General features: G+C 42.3%; 1 protein-coding gene and 1 pseudogene across 2 annotated transcripts in view; both read left to right on the top strand.

The window, feature by feature from the left end:
- Positions 1–22696, top strand: part of Cnga1 (cyclic nucleotide gated channel alpha 1) — a 39057-nt gene continuing 16361 nt past the window's right edge. The window contains exon 1 of one of the 2 annotated variants that reach the window (NM_007723.2): positions 1–251. Coding sequence is in view for 1 of the 2 variants with exons in the window: in XM_006503709.1 (XP_006503772.1) it covers positions 13213–13243 (31 nt within the window). In the remaining variant the exon portion in view is untranslated. Of the gene's footprint in view, positions 252–13164; positions 13244–22696 lie in introns of those variants that run through there. The other variant, XM_006503709.1, reaches the window with a different exon arrangement.
- Positions 14723–15992, top strand: Gm5297 (annotated as a pseudogene).

Here is a 22696-nt window from a genome sequence, read left to right as displayed (position 1 = left end):
CCAAATCCAGTACTGAGCCACGAACATCCTCCCCTGCCAATGCCATGGACCTGTCTTTTCTGAGGAATAATTAATAAAAACGAGCCATTTGTGCTGCTTAAGGAGAGGAGAAACCACATCATAGTTATTACTAAGGAAAACTTGCATCTGGATTTTGACAATGCCAACATTAACCATATATCTGCGTCTGTTTTGGATGTACCACTGATTGGCCCTGCAAGAAGACAGAAGTCTCATTTAAACAAGCGCAGGTAAGAATCCAGTGGTAATTTCAGTTGTATTTTTTTTTTAATTTATGCTGACATGTGTTTTTGTCCTAGGTTTTGTGTTGGTTCTCATGATACAGACATTTTAGAAGTAGCTGATAATTGAATCTCTATAGAGTCTCTGCCAGAGATTCAGATTTGCCAAGAAAGATGCAAATTTAGTTAAAAATAGCAATAAATAAAGGACTTTGCTAATCTGAATATTATAGCCCTAGTAAATAACACTGAGTTTTTGTGAATCTAAAATTTGTTTTTAAAAGTCAAATGTAGTAACCACAACAGGTATGTGTTTTCCCTAAAGAAAGTACTAAATATTAATTTCTCTTTCTCTTTACCATATTTGAAAGTTGGGTATCAAATTCACATGAATGGTAACAATGAATTAACTGTGAAAATATAAATTCCTATTTGTTGGAAACTTAGACATGTTTGGTAGCTTTATAACTACTTTTATGACAACCTGATCCCCTATCAAGAGATGAAGATGTGGTCTTTGGAAGAGGAAGTGACTTACCAGGGCAGCCCTTTCTCTTCAGGGAGAGCCAAAATTTCACCTTCTTCTTTTTTTTTTTTTCTTCTCACCTTTTCAGTGTGGGAATGTGTGTGTGTGTGTGTGTGTGTGTGTGTGTGTGTGTTATACCTGTGTGTGTGCCTGTGTATATGGGTGTGATTTTATGTGTATATATGTGTATGTGTGTGTGGTATGTATGTAGTATGTGTGTATGTGGTATGTGCCTGTATGTATGGGGGTGTGTGTGCCTGTGTGTGTTTATCTGTGTGTATGTGTGTGTTGTGTGTGTATGGTTTGGTGTGTGTATGTGTGTGTTATATCGGATGTGGGGTGTATATGTGTATGTGTGTATGTATGGGTGTGAGCATGTATGTGGTGATTATGTGTGTGTTGTGCACATGTATATATATTTGTATGTGGTGTTTATGTTTATGTTGTGTGTGTTATATGGGGTATGTTATGTGTGTGTATGTAAGCGTGCATGTGAAGGACTGAGGTTGAAGTCCCGAATCATCCTTTCTTCCCCCTTGTTCATTGAGGCAGAGTCTCTCCTCTGAGATTGCCAGTATGGCTCACCTTGCTAGTTAGGTTAAAGCTCCCCTGCCGAGCCTCTTCTGGCATTACGGGCAGACCATGGTGCCCTGGTGGCGTTTCCATGGGTTTCTGGTTCCCCGAACTCAGGTCCTTACATTTGCACAGCTGTCTCTTCAACTGCTGAGCCATCTCCCTGCCTTACCACGACGTCGTTAACTCCCCACAGTAAACATGTGAATGTCTTCTTTTTCCCCATTAATTATTTATTCACTTTATATACTGATTACAGCCTCACCTCTCTCTTCCCATCCACCCCCTCACACAGCCCTTCTCCCTCCTTCCCATTCTCCTTTGAGAAGGAGGAGCCCCCTCCTGGGTACCAACCCACTCCAGCACAGCAAGTCACTGCAGAACTAGGTGCATCTTCTCTTATTGAGCCTTGACAAGGCTCCGTTAGGGAAATGGGATCCACAGGCAGGCAACAGAGTCAGGGACAGCCCCTGCTCCAGTTGCTGGGGGACCTGCATGAAGATCCGTCTGCACAGCTGCTATATAAGAAGCACATGCGTACTTAAATTAGGCCTTAGATAAATAACTCTTACCAACTACTACCAAATTTTATTTTTGTATATTTAAAAACTGCCATTTATCATTCTTATTATCTTTTTTTTATTATGGTTTCATGTTTTCTCAAGGGTTAGTAATTTTATTCTATATTAGAAAGTTAGATGCTATTCAAAAAAAGCTTTAAGAAATGTTCCTATCACTATGTGCCTAGTTACTGGCTTTGTACATTTTGGAGTTTCTATTTCTATGCCCACTGTGCTTGCTACCTCTTCTGTCATCAGCTGACGTGTGAGGTCATTTCTCAGTCCGCAGAGTCGTTGCTATCTCAGCCACCAAACAAAAGAAGTTGACTGTGGTGCATCAGAACTTAATGTGCTTCAGAGACCGCATCTTTAGCTGCTGCCCCTTGTGCCATTAGAGACGCTCCCTTTCCTCTACCTGGGTACTTCACAAATATGGATCATAAAGTAATTTCAGCAAAGCAAAATGTCTGTAGAGGACTGGAGAAAGAGTTCAGTGGTTAAGAACACTTGTTGCTCTTGCAGCCAAACTTCAGCTGTTGTGACCTGCTTGTCACATACTCACCCCAAGGTAATAAAGAGCTGTGTTATCATATTGGCCACTCCTTTGACTTATTGATTGGAGCATACAGCCAGGAACAAAGTTTCTGTTTAGGAAAATGCCTTGTGCTGTAAATGTGTAGTAAGTAAATGTTTGTAGAATATGTCAGCAAGGAAAAATATATGTATGTAGGGCTGTGGTAGCTTTTTGGAGATAGTCCTTGGACATTTATTTTCAATTTTTCTATTTTAATGGTTAGCCAGCTTATGAGGAAAAATTCTAGATACTGATAGAGTTCCAGATATAATATTATATATATATATATATATATGAGTGTGTGTGTATGTATGTATGTATGTATGTATGTATGTATTTGTCCTATCCAAAAAGATTAAAGATTAAGATTCTTAGATTCTTAATTTTTTCAGCCAGGGTCCCACTATGTAGTCCTCACTGGCCTGGGGCTCATTATGAAAAATGCAGAGCAGGCTGGAATGTAACTCTCAGAGATCTATCCGCCTGCCTGGTTTTTCTGAGTGCTGGGATCAAAAGTATGTGTCTCCATGCCTGGGTGCATGTACTGGCTGGTTTTGCATGTCAACTTGACACAAGCTGGAATTATCACAGAGAAAGGGGCCTCCCTTGAGGAAATGCCTCCATGAGATCCAGCTGAAAGGCATTTTCTCAATTACCGATTAAGGATGGGAGAGTCCAATCTGGGTGGTGCCATCCCTGGGCTGGTAGTCTTCGGATCTATAGGAAAGCAAGCTGAGCAAGTCAAGGGAGGCAAGCCAGTAAGTAACATCCCTCCATGGCCTCTGCATCAGCCCCTTCTTCCTGACCTGCTTGAGTTCCAGTCCTGACTTCCTTTGGTGATGAACAGCAGCATGGAAGTGTAAGCTGAATAAACCCTTTTCTCCCCAACTTGCTTCTTGGCCATGATGTTTTGTGCAGGAATACAAACCCTTACTAAGACAGTGTTAGATTAATTTTTGAGGATATTTACCTATGGATAATATGATCACAGGTCCTAAGTTCTCAAATGGATTATTTCAAAACCATAAAAAGTAATCAGGTTAGCAAGATGATACTTCACAAAATAAAATATAAATTAGTAATTATCCTTTTAGACCCACTAGATAAGGTGATAGCAGGTCTTATAAAAATGAAAATTTAACATGTAGAGTGCATTTAATGAAAATTACCAGAAATGTAAAGCAGGTTTTTACAAAGAAGACATCTCATGTTGGTGATTAAAAACTCATACGTCAGCATGTCAATTCTTCTAAAATCAACTTATAAATTTAATAAAATTTCTTTGTAAAGCACACCAGAATTTCTCAGGATCATCTTGCTCTAAGGACATCAATGAACATAAGCATGTGTTTCACACTCACAGAACAGTCACCATCATCCAAACACACCCTTAAAACGAGAGCTGAGTACAGGTACATATTTTACGTGACACATTTGTAGTGTTTGAGCAACAAAAGAGACAACAAAAGTTAAAAGAAAAGATTGGTTGCATATTATGGGCTGGACAATGTATAAGTTTGTGAGCAGTGGATCTCAACCTTCTGGTCACAGATCCTTTGGTGGGATCAAATGACCTTTCTCCAGGGGTCGAATATCAGAGATCCTGCCTACCATACATTTATATTATGATTCATAACATCAGCAAAAGTACAGTTATAAAGTAGCAGTGGAAGTAATTTTATGATTGAGGGGTCACCACAACAAACTGAATGGTCACACGAGTTAACATAAGAGAGGAAGCCTGATAGTCACTGTTATAGAGACAAAAATCAAACACCCCCAAACAAACAACAGACAGACAGACAAACATAAAAACAGGAGCTCACTGGCAATTGTTGTCAAGTCTGGTGGGAGAGAAGCTCACAGAGATGGACCATGGTAACAGTGAGTCAGTGCATTGATGGTAACTTCTGCAGACTATGATGCAGAGGAGGAGAAGCCATACCTGGAGTCCTTCATCCAACTGTATCGGTCTACTTGAGGGACCACAGCAAAATGCAGCCCGAGCCAACCAGCCGCAGAGCAAAAGTATTCAGAATTTGTGTCTGTGCTGAACATATAGATAGTTTGGTCATTATGTTGTAGACACTGCAATGCATCTCTGTTTCCATTCTAGTAGGCACTTTAAATAATGCTCAGGTGACTTCAGGAAGAAGTGAGGCCCACAGGCTGGGCAGCTGACACAACAGAACTCATCATCTCAAGGTTCTGCAGGCTGAGTACCAGAGAGCAAGGGGTCTGCCATTTGTTTGGGCTCTTGTGAGGTTGTGATCTTTGACTGGCAGGTAGCCACCTTGTGGCTCTTTCTGCCCGGCATCATTCCTCTCACATGTCTGTGAGCTCTCTACTTCACCTGACAACACCCTTTAGATTAGATCGAGCCAACCTGTCTTCCTTTTAATTAATCACAACCTCAAAGGCTCTGTCTTCCAGTTCGTGGGTACCAGGGGTCAGTGCTTCCATAGAGGAAATGTAAAAGTATACTGCTATTCACTTCCTGAAAGCACTCATGAAGATATGGAAGCCCAGGATGGTACACAGGCTTGTAATCCCAGCACTTGTGACACTGAGGCGGGAAGATTGCCACAATTCAAGGCCAGCCTGGGCTTCATGGTAAGTTCCAGTCTGGCCTGGGCTACAGAGTGAAACCCTGATTCAAAACTGCGCACACACATACACAACACACAAAGGGCAGAGGGAGAGGGAGGGGGAGGGGGAGGGGGAGGGGGAGGGGGAGGGGGAGGGGGAGGGGGAGGGAGAGGGAGAGGGAGAGGGAGAGGGAGAGGGAGAGGGAGAGGGAGAGGGAGAGGGAGAGGGAGAGGGAGAGGGAGAGGGAGAGGGAGAGGGAGAGGGAGGAGAGCAGGGTGGTGAGAGCGAGAGAGAAAGCAGGGGGCAGGGAAGGGTGTAAGGGAGAGACACTGGGCCTTTTCCTCATTAGCTACCTTTTTTTAATTTTGGTTTTGCTCCATGCTGTTTCCTCTTCCAAAAATGTCATTGCCTTTATTGGGCACCAAACTCCTGAATTTGGGGTGATTTTTGTGATTCTCCCGACATTAATAGTACCGGCCTATTACATGCTATACTGTCGGATTTGGTTTTTCTTTCTTTCTTTAAAAAGATTATTGTTGGGGCTGGAGAAATGGCTCAGAGGTTAAGAACACTGACTGCTCTTCCAAAGGTCGTGAGTTCAAACCCCAGCAACCACACGGTGGCTCACAATCATCTGTAATGGGATCAGACACCTTCTTCTGATGTGTCTGAAGACAGCTACAGTGTGCTTACATAAAATAATAAATAAATCTTAAAAAGAAGAGCACAGTAAAAAAAGTTTATTGTTATTAATATGTGTATGGTGTGGACTGTGTTCTCTCCTCCCACCTTTAAGTGGGTCCTGGAGACTGAACGTAGGGAGTCAGGCTTAGTAGCAAGTGCGTTGACCTCTGCGCTACCCCACTGGCCCTCCCACTTCCTCTCTTTTCTCCCTTTCACTACACAGTGTTATACAGTGTTGCTTTGAGACAGCAAATAGTCAAGGAAAGCCAAGAAGGAAAAACCAACCAACCAAACAAACAAAAACCACACCAACCAACCAACCAGCCAAAACAACCAAACCAAAACCAACCCAAAAGCTGCTAAGGAGGTACAGGTTAGGTTCTATACCATCTGCAGGTTATTTTCAACAAAATTACAAATATTTCAAACACGATCCTTTGGGGATAAGTATAGACTTACACAAGAAGGCAAACTGTTACACACAGTGTTGACTACTTACTGTGATGGATAAAATCTGCAATTAGTGTCCAGGGGACTTCCTGTGCTTCATGTACTTAGGGTTCTAAGTGCCTGACTGAAGTGTTGACTTGGCTTTATTACTAATATAAAATGGGATCGTGATAAAGGAAGGGAAAGAAAGCAAACTCCCCACTCTGGGGAACTTTACAGAATGCTGAGATAACGGGCCATTTGCCTGTGCACATAGACATGTGTGTGTAACAGGAAGTGGGCACCTGGGGCTTGCCTCTGTTTTTCAGCTGCTACAATAACCACAGACTGAGTTATTTGTAAGCAGTGGAAACGTGGCCTCTTGACTGTGGAGGTCAAGGAGCAAATCTTGGAGGTTCTGGATCCTTTCCCTTTTTGTGGAGGTGGAGCAGGGAGACGGTCTCCAGGCGTGGTGTCGTCTGTGTGTTTACTCGTGCTCAGAAAAACATACTGATTTTGAAGAAAACCTTTTTGGTGATGCAAGATCTGGTGACACTCCAGGGCCATAGTTTATATGCTATGGTTTAGATATCGGGTACCCTTCAAGGCCCATGTATCGAAGGACAGAACTCATGGGTGAGACTGGTGGAAGATAGTGGAACATTTAAGAAATGAGGCTTAGTGGGGAGGTTTGAGGTCACTGGAGTGTTCGTGAAGGAAACGATCAATTCTGACTGCTTTTCTATGGTTCTTGGCCCGAGGTGAGTAATTTTTCAGGGCTGTGAGCTTCTGGATTTTACCATCTGCTCTTCTCACCAGAGAACTCAAAGCGATAGCTCAGCCTGGTCATGAGTCAAAGCAAACCTTTTCTCCTATAAGTTGATTGTCTCAGGTATTATTTGTTATAGTAACAAAAGGATGACTAACGCGTTTTATATAAAAACACACCAAATATTAAAATGTACTATGATTACTTTCTCTGATACTTCATAGTTGTGTAAGTTTGTTTTTATTATATAATGCTGGCTTAAAAGGACCTTGGGGAGACAAACTCTTATGATTTTGCTAAATATTGCTCTTGGCTGAGATTTTTGCGTTGAGGTGGATACTTTATACCTTTTCTGTGGACTGTGAAGGTTGTGATAATGACCATGATAATAATTCACTTGGTAAAAACTGTTTCTTCCAAAGAAAGCATTGAGGGTTTCTTCCTACGGTGATAAGACTGGGCTTAGCGAGTTGGCAACCCATCTGTTTTTGAGAGGCATACATACAACCGTGTTGTGTCCGCGCTGGAACGATTCTTCACGGGATTTACAGCTTGCTTCTGCTACTGGGATGATATCCGTTATTTCTTTCTTACTCCCCTTGGCAGTTTTGACTCCCCAGAGTGCTGAGTCAGGGGGAGGAGCAGAGGGTTATTTTCGCTATGCCAGCCTTTCATTTTGAGGCAGGGACTCACTTTCTAGGCCAGGCTGGCTTTGGATCCACTTGTCACTCTTCTGCCCCAGCCTCCTGCATGCTAGGAGTATAGGTGTGGGCCACTGCCCCTGGCTTAGCATAGTCTGTGTGTTTATCTCAGTCTCTGAACTTGGATCTCAGAAAAGGAGGAGCCCAGAGGTCGAGGTCGGAAAGATCTAAGTTGAGGCTTCATAGTAATTTTCTGAAGCCGGTGGTTAGAGACCACATCCTTGATAAGGAGGTGATGACTGTTTCAGGTCGTGCCTTCCTCCCTGCCGTAGAGCAGGCAAAACCTGCTCTGGTTCTAGACGGTAACAACATCTTGATGTTGCTGCAGTAAGAAACAGCCCTGCCATTAAATACCGAGAAGGGCAAGACAGGAAACCATGCCTGGTTGGCTGTTGGGTATTTATTCTGCCAGGACACATTCTTTTCTCAGTGGACCTTCACTCTCTTCGGCCAACAGATAGCTCTTGCATTAGTAAAAATAAAAACGTTATTTTGAGTGAAAGTGCAGGGTTGGAAGGGCTGCTCAGAGGTGAAGAGCATTGGCTACTCTTTCAGAAGAACCAAGTTTGAGTCCTAGAGCCAAAATGGTGGCTCACAAGCATCTGTACCTCCAGTTCAAGGGAATCTGACGCCTTCTTCTGGCCTCCGCATGCATGCAGTGCACCAATATGCATGTAGGCAGAACATGCATGCACACATACGTAAGGAAAATCTCAAGATAAAACAAAGGTGCTTATACAGAGGCCATTTGTTGCTAAGCAGAATCTCATTTGTGAAATATTTTTCCCCAACAAACAAAACTATATATATATGCAATATGGAAGGCAGCTATGCTTGCTACTGTGACACCAGTGCAACTAGGGTACAGTGTGTACAAACATGAACAACACAGGAAAACTCCCAAGGAGTCCATGACTTAATGCAATACGAGTTAACATTGAAATGGTCATCCTTTCTGTGGGCATGCATATTGTTTTAATAAAGCGCTATTCCTACAAATATTACTTTAAATTCTGCTTTTTTCTACCCTATAGTGTATTATTCATATTTTAAAATGCTCTTGAAGTAATATGAGAGAAAATCCAACCAAAGCAGTAGACCAAGGGCATAAATATATGGTTAACATAAAACCAACCCAAGCTCTCATGAACATGAGAGCTTGCTCAACTTTATTAATGCATACAATCAAATGCCTCACTACCAAAACTTTCTCTTATCAGATGGAGGAAAACTAAATTTGACAGTCTCAAGCACTGGTCAAAAGAAAGTGGCAAGTTTGTATTGGGCTAGCCAAATGTCTAATGGGACAGCCATCATGAAAGCCAATAAACAGAGCTAAGATTAGCAATTCTGTTCCTGGACTTAGATGTTAGACACATCCTCAAAGCTGTGTCTATGGAGACATACAAAAGGATACTTACCTCAGCCAGACATGCCTCAAATTATTTACATAGCAAAAATCACAATAGTAAAAGTAATTGAAAACAAATTTTCATTAGTAGTCAAAATAGAAGAGGGAACAAAATATGCAGTTCTGGTAAGCTACAACATAAACATAGTATATTATGAAACTGAATGGCTCTGTTTCTGTTGGCATAAGCAATCTTCAAAGTACAACTTCAAATAGAAAAAAGGCAAGTTGCTGAATTATGTAGAGAGAAAGATACCGTGGTTGCTTATGTAGATGTTTAAAAAGTCACAGAGACCTGGAAGCAAACATACAATTTATCATAGTGACTGCATCTAGGGAGGAGGGTAAGAGAGATGACAAGAGTAGGACTGGAACTACACACACACACACACACACACACACACACACACACACACACCAATGCATGTGCATGCATACCCATAGATAAAAATAAATATTAAAAAAACAAGATTAATTAGGGAGTAGTTTGTAGACTGACTGGGGAAACATGAGATTGAGCTTGAATAAACACCTTTAAAAGCTTAGGCAAAGAGTTTGTAAAACACCAACCAACAGGTTGAAATGGAAGTTGAGGAAAAATCCTTGTAGGAGTCAACTGTGTTGAGACTTGATGATAGGGAAGGAAAGGGTCAAAGAGAAGCCAATAATCCCTGCTTTATTAAGCCTGCAGAGTAAAGACACAGAGAGTGTGAGGAGAGGCGGGGAGAAAGGAGGTTCTTGCAGTATGCAGAATGGGTGAATGAACCTGATGTGCTGCAGGAACTGAGCGAGTGCTTAAGGTTTGTAGGTGAAAGTGTATGGTGGGTTAAATTGACTGCTACATTGTGGACCTAAAACCACCTAGGAAGCAAGCCCTAAGGCATATCTGTGAGATCATTAATTGAGATGAGAAGCCCTGCTTTGCCAAGGGACCACACTATTCCCTGAATTTAGCCCCTGGATTAAATGAAAAGGAGAAAACAACACTATTGCACTTTACTTTGGGGCTAACCAACGGGTATCTAACTGGACTCATGGACCACTAAATCGGGGTCATTCAGGCCTGAGGATGGAATCCTAACCAACTCTCTGGGGCTAGGGAGGTCATGGGCCCTAGAGGGGAACCTAATCATGCCACTAGCCTAAACCAGGGAAGTTTCTTTTCTTTGTTTGTTTGTTTGTTTGTTTGTTTGTTTTGAGACAGGGTTTCTCTGTATAATGGCCCCGTGTCTGTCCCGGAACTTGCTTTGTAGACCAGGCTAATCTTGAACTCACCGAGATATACCTGCCTCTTCTCCCTTAGTGCTGGGATTAAAGGTGTGTGCCACCATGTCTGGCTTAAGTGTAACAACAACAACAACTTCTTCTTCTTCTTCTTCTTCTTCTTCTTCTTCTTCTTCTTCTTCTTCTTCTTCTTCTTCTTCTTCTTCTTCTTCTTCTTCTTCTTCTTCCTCTTCTTCCTCTTCTTCTAATTTCATTTCATTTGTAATTCATTTTTTACACTCAATATTTCATTCCCCGCCCCTCCCCATCCACCCTCTGACTGCTCCACATCCCACACCTCCTCCCCACCCACCCTGTCTCCACATGGATGCCCCCACCACCCACCCCACCTGACCTCCAAACTCCCTGGGACCTCCAGTCTCTTGAGGGTTAGGTGCATCATCTCTGAATGAACACAAACCTGGCTGCTTCTTTCAGCCTTCCCTAATTCAACAACAGGGGTTAGCAGCTTCTGTCCATTTGTTGGGTGCAAATATCTGCATCTGACTCTTTCAGCTGCTTGTTGGGTCTTTTTGAGGACAGTCATGATAGATCCCTTTTTGTGAGCACTCCATAGCCTCAGTAATAGTGTCAGGCCTTTGGACCTCCCCTTGACCTGGATCTCACTTTGGGCCTGTCACTGGACCTTCTTTTCCTCAAGTTCCTCTCCATTTCCACCCCTGTAATTTTTTCAGACAGAAACAATTATGGGTCAGAGGTGTGACTGTGGGATGGCAACCCATAAGTTCTAACTGCATTCAAAGTACTTAAACTTATGTCCACAGATAAGTGCAACTTTCAACCTGCAGATGGTAATAGTTTTCAACCTGTGCTTTGTGCCTCTTTTGGGATTTGCATATCAGATACCCTGCATATCAGATATTTACATTATAATCATAACGGCAGCAAAATTACAGTTACACACTCATCTTTTCCTATGGGGATCTGATCTTCTGCTCCCTGTCTTGTGTATCCTATGAGCTCCCTGGTGCTGTTCCACGTTTATCAAATTATTAGACACACGGGACACCCATGTCCTTGTAGCTGAGTGTCCCTGTCATTGTAGTATTCTCAACAGCTGTGCAGGATGTTATTGTCTTTCTGCACTCTGGGGACCACCGCCCTTCATTTCTACCATGGTCATGCAAGCTCTTGACTCAAAGATGCTTCCCACACTCAAAGGCATCCTTGATGCCCAGCTTCCCTCTTGCAGCTCTGTTCTTCTCGTTAGTCTTATCTATCACACCTGTTGATAGAGTTGTCCCCTTGACTTCTGTTTTTCTGTCATGTTTTCTATCATTTTCTAGCATCACTTTCTCAAAACCTAGAACATGCCTTTTCCCATTTAAGTATCACACAAGCTCCTTATTCCATCTGCATGATTGTATTTGACTTGGGCCACTCTGCCTAGCCCCAATCTAAGTTAATGTGCAACCTAGGATTTCCCCAACACCTGCCTTTTCCTGCCCTTTCTCATTGGAACCAGAGTGCTGTGAGACCAAGGCCATAGCATCCCATCACTGCCTGCCCTACCACTGTATCACTTGGTACCTACTGATATCTTATAATCCTTCCATTGCTTACTACTCTGGCCATCTCCTGTCACCTATGAAAGGAAGCTATTGTATACTTTTGTCTCTCCCTAAGTTACCATTATATTGTAAAATGGGCAGTGTCTCACTTAGAAATAGCCAACCCTTGCCTTCCTTCAGAAAACAGGCAACTCAATATATCAGTTATATTCTCTCTCTTAACTCTGTCTCTGTCTGTCTGTCTCTCTCTGTGTCTCCCCCTCTCTCTCTTTTCCTCTCTCTCTTTCCCTCTCTCTCTCTCCTCCCATATACCATACACTACTTTCTATTATTTGTGTGTACCTGTTGTGGTTTCTGAATGAATATTGTTTTATTTTCATATATAATTGTTTTTGTACCTACTAAGGCTCATACCTAGAATCCTGTTTGGATCAGTGTTCAAGGTTTTGTCTGAGAATGCCCCAGATTTTGTCCTTTCAGGGACTCAGGTTCCCCGAAGAGGAGTGAGCGGATCTCTTCTTGGCTCTTATCACGTCTCTGGACTGACCCACTTCTGTATGGGCACGATGCTTTTGTTCCTCTGTGTTGCTTCCACTATTTCCAAGTGTGCTCTCTGGAGATGAATGCTGCCTTCGCCAGTTATGTCTGTGTGGCCTCTGAGTCATCCACAGCAGAATTCCAGCAGGAGCTCAGTGTGTGGGGCAAGAAGAGACAGGTGGTGAGTCAGGGTACTGAGTGGCCTGGATGGGCCTTCACTATGGACTGGCCTTGTACAATCTGTGTTCTTCAGATTAAGTCATCGTTCCTGCATTGTGACCTGTGATGGTTGTTTTTTGTCAAATTGACACAAATCTCAATATATTTAAGAAGAGGAAATCTCAACTAAGGAATTGGTGTGGCAATATCTGTTGGGCAATTTTTTAATTGCTGATTGATGTGGGAGAGCCCAGGCCCTGTAGGCAGTGCCATCCCTGAGCTGGTGGCCATCCTAGGTGCTGAAGAAAGCAGCCTGAGCAAGACATAAGAGCAAGCCAGTAAGCAGCACTCCCCCCATGTACCAGTCCTGAAGTGAGTTCTAGGCCTGACTTTCTGGGATGATGAGACTGCGAGCTACAAGATGAAATAAGATCGTTCCTCCCCAAGATGCTCTTGTTCACGATGTTTTATCACAGCAATAGAAAGATAGCTAAGACCATTTCCTAATAATGTCTTATCCTCCACATCTCTGAGTCAGTAACATCACTATGTTCCTGTATAAACCACTGTATGAGGTTTTATAGAGTTCTGACCAATTACTAAGACCCAAATACTTCATCGGTGAAGGAACCAGTGTGGCTCAAGTTGAATGATCTCTTGGGAATGGAAGCTAGAAGTGGAGTCTGGGATGAAGGTAGGAGCTTTCAAACAACTTGTATACATGTAGGAATAGGGTTGATGACCAATATTAGAGATCAAGTTGAGATTCTGTAGCAAGAATTAGTAATGCAAATAATCTACTTTATCCTCTACACAGCTACCAGATTGGCCTTTCTAAAATTCATGTCAGATGATGCCACTCTCTTCTTTAAAATCTTCAGTGTTGTGGGAAATATTTTAAAAAAGAACTGCAAGTTCCCACGCTACGCCTGACAGGGGCAGGCCACATGGCTTTAGCGGGGTGTTCTCATCTCAGTAGATGCTCTGGCCTGGGGCTCCAAGACGTGTCCACCCAACTTGCTAATTTCCTTAGGCAGGTCATTGCCACACCATCCCCATGCAATGACCACCCACTTTGCAGTTAGATGTCACAATACCCAGTAACCCGGTAAAATCAAAACTCTAAAAGCTTATAATTAATCAGTCAGGTTTATATATCAATATATTCTCAATTCACAAGATGCCCACACAATAAATTCAGGGCCAATAGATAATGGTATAAGCTGCTCGCCTAGATTAGACAAGTTACCCCAATTACTCTATCCCTATATGATATTATAGCTACCTGTGGCTATTTAAAGCCATGCCAAATCTGAATCATCCTGTTCATCATTTATCTTGCTTCCTCCTTTCTACCTGTCTTCTCCATCTCCGTCTCTGCCACTCCTCGCTCTGCCTCCCTTTTCCCTGTCCAATCACAGGCTTCTTGTTGTATAAATAATTAAATTAATTGGACAGGGAAAAATCCTGCTCCACTTCAGATTCCTCATTTCCTTTGGGAAGAAAAATGAGCCCTATCTCAACAAAGTGCCCTAACTTTCACATCCTGTTCTTCAGAACCTCTCTGGGTGTGGAAACTAAATCAGACTAACTTCTATGATCCAGGTGGGTCTCCCTCTTACACCTTTTAGTTATGAGTGCCCATTTCCACTTGAAAACCCTTACCTACGTGTGCCCCTCATTTTTCATTTACTTTCACCGTTCCTCTGTTTATCCCATGACCTACTGATGAGTGAGGGAGGTTTGAAAACAACTTGACATTGGTCAGATGAGATGTGTATGTGTGTGTGTGTGCCTATGTCTCTGTGTGTTTAACATTCTTGTACCTAGGTATAAACTATAGCTTTTATAGTGATAATTTTATTCTTAAAAATGTCACATTTATTAATTTGTTCTATTTTTGGAGATTCTTTAGGCTTCTCTCTATATACTATTTTGTCATTTGCAAATAAGAGTTTTTATTCCTCTTCATTATTATTAGAATGGATGGTTTTCATTCTGCTCACCTCTAGACACTGACTGATCCTACCTAATTTGTTCAGAGATTTTGTATCAAGGATGCTGACTTTTTAAAAATGCCTTCTGTAGAGACTCTAGCTACAGCTTGTGACTGGGAAGGGAGATGGAGGCCGCAGCTCAGGGAAAGTGAAGCTGCAGTAGTGGCAGTAAGAAGATGTCGGGAGAAAACAAGCAGCAGGAGCAAACTATTGCCGAGGACCTGGTCGTGACCAAGTATAAGATGCGGGGGGGGGGGGGGGGGGGGGCGACATCGCCAACCGGGTGCTTTGATCTTTGGTGGAGGCTTCCAGCTCAGGTGTGTTTGTGCTGAGCTTGTGTGAGAAAGGTGATGCCATGATTATGGAAGCGACAGGGAAGATCTTCAAGAAGGAAAAGGAGATGAAGAAAGGTATTGCCTTTCCTACCTGCATTTCCATAAATAACTCTGTGTGTCACTTCTCCCCTTTGAAGAGTGACCAGGAATATATACTCAAGGAAGGTGACTTGGTAAAAATTGACCTTGGGGTTCATGTGGATGGCTTCATTGCCAATGTGGCTCACACTTTTGTAATTGGTGTAACTCAGGGGACCCAGGTAACAGAGCGGAAAGCAGATGTCATTAAGACCACTCACGTATGTGCTGAAGCTGCCTTATGACGGGTCAAACCTGGAAACCAGAACACACAAGTGACTGAAGCATGGAACAAGGTGGCTCGCTCATTTAACTGCACACCAATAGAAGGTAGGCTGTTGCACCAACCGAAGCAGCATGTGATTGATGGAGAGAAGACGATTGACCAGGAGAAGAAGGACCATGAAAAGGCAGAATTAGAGGTGCGTGAGGTTTATGCTGTGATGTCCTCGTCAGCTCAGGAGAAGGCAAGGCCAAAGATGCAGGACAGAGAACCACCATCTACAAGTGAGACCCCTCTAAGCAATATGGCCTGAAAATGAAAGCTTCACGTGAGGTGGAACGGCGTTTTGATGCCATGCCGTTTACTTTAAGAGCATTTGAAGACGAGAAGAAGGCTCGAATGGGTGTGGTAGAGTGTGCCAAACATGAGTTACTGCAGCCATCGAACGTTCTCTATGAGAAGGAGGGTGAGTTTGTTGCCCAGTTTAAATTTACAGTTCTACTCATGCCCAATGGCCCCATGCTGATAACCAGTGATCCCTTTGAGCCTGACCTGTACAAGTCTGAGATGGAGATTCAAGATGCAGAGCTGAAGGCTCTTCTCCAGAGTTCTGCAAGTAGAACAACCCAGAAAAAGAAGAAAAAGAAGGCCTCTAAGACTGCAGAGAATGCCACCAGTGGAGAAACCTCAGAAGAGAATGGAGCTGGGGACTGAGGTGGGTCCCCTCCCCAGCTTGTCATTCCTGCCTCACCCCCTCCCACCGCACCCCAGGCTCTGTCAAGTGCAGTTTGTCTTCTCCACCCAAGACTAGCAGCAGAGCAGGGGTCTTCAGTCCTCATCCCGGTCCCCAGCCCACCCACCCACTCCTTTCAACAAAAAACCAGCTCCAACTGACTCTGGTGTTGGGAGGCCAGGCTTCCCAGCCACTGAAGACTACTTTTAGTAGGAAAAGAAATTGAACAATAAAATCAGGAGTCAAAATTCAAAAAAAAAAAAAATGCCTTCTGTGCGTCCACTAAGATGATCGTATGACTTTTGTCCTTGTTAGTAACAAAGATAAAACAAGGTAATTCTAGCCTTCTAGAAAGTGGGAAAATTCCTTCCTCTTTGGTTTTTTAATAACTTAAAGAAACCTGACACCATTTCTTCATTAAATAATTGATCTTATTCATTTGCTCTAGACTTTTCTCTGATGGGAGTCTTTTTAATATTGATTACACATCAGTACTTGATAGTAATATGTTTAGGTTTTCTGTTTCTTCATGACTTAATCTTGATGAAATGTGTGCATCTATGGATTTCTCCCGCTTCTAGGCTATCGTATTTTATCATATTTGTTGCTATGTGGGTTTTTTTGTAATAATATTTTAGATCTTTTGCATTCTGTATTATCAGTTGTAATGTCTCTCTTTTGTTAATCTTTGATTTCATTCAGTAGATTTATTCATCCTTTTGGCTTACCAGGTTTGCTTCTTTTTTCAAAGAACAAGCTCTTTTGCTGTCTTCTGTAACTTTCAGTCTCTATTTCTTTTCTTTTGGCTTTGGCCTTAGTTCTTTCTTTCCTTTGTTAACATTGAATTTGTCTTGCACTTGAATTTGTTTAGCTCCTTGAGAACAGTGGGAGGAGCGAGGGATTCCTCTAGTGCAGCAATTCTCACGCTTCCCAGTGCTGCCACCCTTTAATACAGTCCCTCCTGTTGTGCGACCTCCAACCCGAAAGTGACTCTTGTTGCTACATCATGACTGTAAGTTTGCTACAGTCATGAATCATAATGGAAACATCTGTGTCTTCTGATGGTCTTAAGCGACCTCTGGTATTGTAACCCCCACGGATTGAGAACCTTTGTAGTAACAGTTGTTCACTGAAGGACTTCCTGACTCTCTGATGTGCACTGACTGCATAAGCTCTGCTTTCAGTTTTCTCTTCTCTGTATCCCACATAACTCAGGATGCTGTGCTGCACTTTTGTTTCAGGAAAAATGAAAATTTCCTACTAATTTTTTTCATTCAGCTGTTGACTGTCCAAAAGTAAGTTGTTTGTTTCCTATATATTTATATAGCTTCCAAAGTTTTTCTTGTAACTGATTTCTATTTGAAGTGCACTGTAGTCCAATAAGGTACTTAGTATGATTTGTTACGATTTGGTTTGTGACTTGTCTTGGAAAAATCTATTCTGCAGCTACTGGACAGAAAGCTCCATAGAAGGCTATCTGGTTCTTTTGTTCTGGTGTATGGTTTCTTTTATTTATTTTTTAAGTGTTTTCACTTTATTTTTTGTTGTTATTGTTTTTTTAAAGATTTATTTATTTATTTTATGTATACGAGTACACTATTGCTGTCTGCAGACACACCACAAGAGGGCATCAGATCCCAGTACAGATGGTGGTGAGCCACCATGTTGCTGGGAATTGAACTCAGGACCTCTCGAAGAGCAATCAGTGCTCTTAACCACTGAGCCATCTCTCCAGCCTGCATTTTTACTTTAAAAATTAATTTAGTCTTAGACCATTTCATATGTGCATATAATACATTCTGGTCAAAATCACCCTCATACCATCTTTGACACCTTCCCCCGCCCCCTCCAACAGTCCTACCAACAAGTACCTCATGACCATATCTTCTTGGTTTTGCTTTATGGCCATGGTGTTTAACCAAGGCTATCCATATGGGCATAAGTAGGGAGCACAGACAACTCAACTGTGACTATATCACTAAAGACAAAGACTCCCCATCTTCCAGCAGCAATCAGTTGCCACAGCTCCTTGGCAGCCGAGGAGCCCTAAGAAGGTTGACTGGTCCAGTCTTTTGCAGGCCTGGTGCAACAAGCACATCATGGTCAGAAGACAACATCGTATAATCCTCTTCTCTATTGTCTGCCTCTTACCTTCTTCCTGCTCCCTCTTCTGTGATGTTTCCTGATGTTGGAAAGGGTGATATGGATGTCCAGTTACAGGCTGGGCACTCAGCAGTCATAGATTCCCAGCCTTAACCAGCCATGTGTCTCTGCATTAACCACTGTTCACTGAAAAGAGAAGTGTCCCTGACAAATCTGAAAATAGAACCACTCTATCATTGTAGGAGGCTGTTTAACAACATATCCATAGAGCAAAACAGCATCGGTAGGTTTACCCTTAGGGTCTACAGTCTCCCCAGACACGGGCTTATGGACAGATCCACAGCACCAGATATGAGCTCCTTTCCTATAGAGTGGGCTTCATATCCAATCAGAATGAAGGCAGTTACATTCAGAGCAATCACTGATACCAGTGGGCCTGGGAACTTGGTATTGTACCAGGTAAGGCCCATAGCTAGGGATGAAGGCTGATGGCTTTTCTTCTTTAGCTGCTCAAATGTCAACTTCTATTCCATGAAAGCTGGGATCAGGGAGGGAGCTTCCAGCTTAGCTTCACCATGATCTTTCTGTCCAATCCAAACTCTGTGTTATCTTCAGCTCAAAGGTTTTGCTGTCTAGCTCTTGTGATCGACAAAGAAGAGCAGCAATAAACTAAACTATTGTTTGGGGGCCTCCTTGACCAATTGCTCAGAGGGAAATACCCCAAACCTGGCATTGCTGCTTCCATTTAATAACATGTGGCCTCTCCGACTCTATACGCTGTGTATTAAGAACCAAGGCTTCAGTAAAGCTTCACAAAACGACCGGGCTGCCAGAAACACCTCACTCTCATTATGCTTTGGATTTGGAACTAACGTTTGGTCACACTGAGAATCTTTTCACTGTGACCAAAAATGTTGTGACCCCAGCATTCAGTTGTGTTACCCTCAAGTGGGGTTGGAACCTATGATTTAAAATGCTTTCTCATGCCTGGCACTTGAAGTGCCAGGGTCAGGGGGACACCTGGGTGAGGGGCTCAACCAGCACAGAATAGAAGGGGAGGGAGAATGGAGAAAAGAAAGTGGGAGGGGTGACCAGAAAGGGGTCACTGAGCAGGATGTACAGTGAATAAGTAAAAAATAAATAAAATTTAAAAAATAAAATGCAATTTGAGACATTTTTATTTATTTAATAATATATAGATCTGCACATACCATTATTTTATATATAGATGCATACAGTTTCTTACTGTATATACTTAACAATAAACTGACATGTTTATTAAGCAGAATTTTTGATTTTATGCCAAATCTGAGGTTTTGAGTGCTTTAAGGGAGCGATGTTAGAGCTAGTATAGTTGAATGTTTTCATTGTATAGTTTATCTTGAAAATGATATTCAGTAATATTTCATGGAACATGAAAAAATAAAATGCTTCTTCAATGAGGGATAAAAGGCACCCTTATCAGCAGGTATAAAGATATGTATTTAGAATATAGTTAGAAATTATATTGGCTTAAGAAATGGCAGTAGTAGTTTCTTCTCTAGAGTCTATGACTTATCTAGCCCTGGTTTGTTGTTCTATAGTACCTACCTATTGGGTGGGCTTTTAGCACTATTAGACAGTTGTTAGTTACCCCCAAGATAAAAGTGTCATTATAGTACCATCTGGTCTACCTAGCTGGGCCTGTCCCTGTGGTCTATAGGTGTCACAGCTGGGTGGTGTTGACTACTTGCCTCCACTGGCACCTTGTACAGCACCTTAGATAATATGAGAATTAAAATTTAGGGTCTAGGGTAGATTTTACCTTCACTATGTCTTTGCTGATTGCTGGTTTAAGGATACAACTTATGCCCCATTTCTCTGTTGTTTGTCATGGATTGTCTATTACATTCCAGTTATCATTATTTTGTATACTCCTGTTCTTTTGTATTACAACTGTTATGGTTGTGTTGTATGTAATGGTTATTATATTGCATAAAACTATTATTGTATTTTCTCTTATTCCAGTTATATTACTCTCTGCTTCTTGTTGAGTATCTCATCGTAACAATGAATAAAGTAGATAAAATATCTCCTATGGGTACTTTCTGTTACAATTTTAATTTAACCCAGTATATTTTGGAGCTCAAAAATATTACTTTAATTCACTTAATCATTACTTTAAATTCACTTAAGTTCCCCCATGCTACATATTATCTAGGTAGTTTCTGACAGCTTAGTAAGTGAGGTTAAAGTTCTTGTTGCCTAGACTTTGTCTGGGTACCGTAGTCTTCCTAACTCAGCTCTGTGCTAAGTCAGGGTTTGTTTGCCTGTGTGGTCAGAAAGAATGAGAATAATACTTAAAAAGAGTCATCTGTTGCCATAGCAACCCTCTGGTGCCTGGGTGAGCATAGATATTGTGCTCATAGTTACCTGCTTGTGATCTGACACTACAAGATTTGCCTTGTTCCAGGAACAGTTAGTTACCATAGGTGGGGTTGCTTCAGTTCCTGTTTGACCTATATCAATGGCGCAAGTGCGACCAATCTGTACCACACTCAGGGCCTACAACACATCCAGAGCAGAACAACAACATCCACATGCACACACGCAAGTATATATAAGTAGAACCTGCTAAGTTCATTCTTGTTTCAAGGCTGATCACTTTTCACTGGGCAGCCAATAAGAGTGTTCATCCCTGGAAGAGGACAATTCTCCTCCCACCAGCCAATAGTTGCCTATAGTTTGTCTTGGGGGGTGGTGCACCTTGAGGACCTCCCCATTCCATGGTAACAACATGTCCACTGATGTTTCTATTGTTCAGCCTTGTTTATGCGGCCATTTCTGGGAGAGACTATCTCATAGCAATTTTTCTGGTATTCTTAAGAGAATTTTTGCCTTTGCAGAAGACCTGAGTTCAGGATTCAGCATCCAGATGACAGCTCACAATGGTCTGTAAGTTTAGTTCCAAGGGATGTTATGCCCATTTCTGATCTCTGCAAGCTCCTACATCTACATGGTGCACATACACACACTCAAACACACACACACACACACACACTAATAATTAAAACAGACTCTATGTTTTGGGAGCAGCATGATCATGAAGGTAAACATGCCTAATCACTACACTGTGAGACGTGCAATACAGAGGAAAGACCAAAGATGATCAAGGTTCTTAGACTTTAGAGACCTTAACATGATTTCTTTCCAGGGAGATTAATTCTATAGATGACAGAACATTCCTCAGATGGAGGGAGGGCATTTCTGGTTCACTGGTATCTTTACTTGTGTGTGTGTGCTTAGTGTATATGTGTGTACATGTGTGTGCCCAGGAGGTGCAAGTACAGGCGTGTGTGGAGGCCAAAGGTTGACACTAGTGTCTTCCTCAGTTACTGTCTGCTCATGGAATCTGGAGCTTGTCAATTCAGGGATCCTCCTGTCTCTGCCTGGCCAGCACTGGCATTGTAGGCTAGCATCAATAAACATAGCATTATGTGGGCTCTGGGGCTGATACTGTGGACCTCATGGTTGCATGGAAAGCACATTGCAACTGAGCCATCTGCTGGCCTAACTTCACCTTTCTTTAAATTTCTTCCCATGCTTGTAAACACAGAACATACTTTGTAGTGATTCTTTTGGACTTCCAGTAAATGACCAACTAATCCAGTTAAGGAGACAATATTCTCATTGTCTTGATAGTTTAGACTAGTATAAAACCATGCAGTAAGATCTAGAAGCTATTATGCACATCTTCAAACTGCAGCAGAAAAGTCTTGTCCATTAACATTCTATTTTATTATGTCTCTGTATATGATCTGTATATGTGTGTTTGCATGTATATGTTGCTATGTATGGGTACATGTATGTACATACATGTGGAGGCCATAGGTCAATGTCAGGTGTCTTCCTTGATCTCCTTTCACCTTATATTTTGAGGCAGAGTCTCTCTTTTGAATCTGGAATTCATTTATTTGGCCAGTCTAGCTAGCCATTTGCTAGAGAATCCTAGCCTTCCTGTTCTGGGATCTCAGGCAGATTGCTAAGCATAGATTTCAGGAGTCTAACCCAGGTCCTCATGCTAACCTGCCAAGTTCATTACCTATATACTGAGCCTTCTTCCCAGACACTGCATTACTCTCATATATTCTCCAGATACTAGAATCTGGACAATGCCTCAGGCCGTCTCCCTCTCACACTTCTCCACTGTCCTCCTTGTTTTCCTTTGACATCCTCCTTTCTGTCTGTCTCTTCCATACTCTCATTTTGACAGAGTTTTACAGTATTCTGTGTACTGGCAGTCGAGAAAACAATTTGGTCATGTTTTAGAAACGAGATGGCACAGTGTGTCTTCCTTGCCCTTACTCCTCTTCATAGCTTTAATTTAAGGGACTGGGACCTAATGGTCCTTGCAAGGTTTGAGGTAGTAGGCTCCAGACTGAGTTCTAAGCATGCTGACCCAAAATGGCATTCCAGATCTGGCCTGCAGAGAAAATCCTTCCTCCCTTCTCTCAAAGGCTAGTGAGAACCTAGCTACTTGAAGCTGCTCCACTGACAGGAACATGTCCCTAAACTATGAGCCCGAGCCTAAGGAGCCATCTTTACTGTAGCCAGAGCCAAGTGCCTCTCTATTCTTGCCATTCCCCCACTGCCCCAGTGTAAACCTAATGCCATGGTTTTTGGATGTAGAGGAGTTGTG

The sequence above is a fragment of the Mus musculus genome, chromosome 5 (assembly GCF_000001635.26).
Source record: "Mus musculus strain C57BL/6J chromosome 5, GRCm38.p6 C57BL/6J".
NCBI classification, from domain to species: Eukaryota; Metazoa; Chordata; class Mammalia; order Rodentia; family Muridae; genus Mus; species Mus musculus.
Note: the sequence above shows the minus strand (reverse complement) of the source record. Positions and strands in the feature narration are given on the sequence as shown.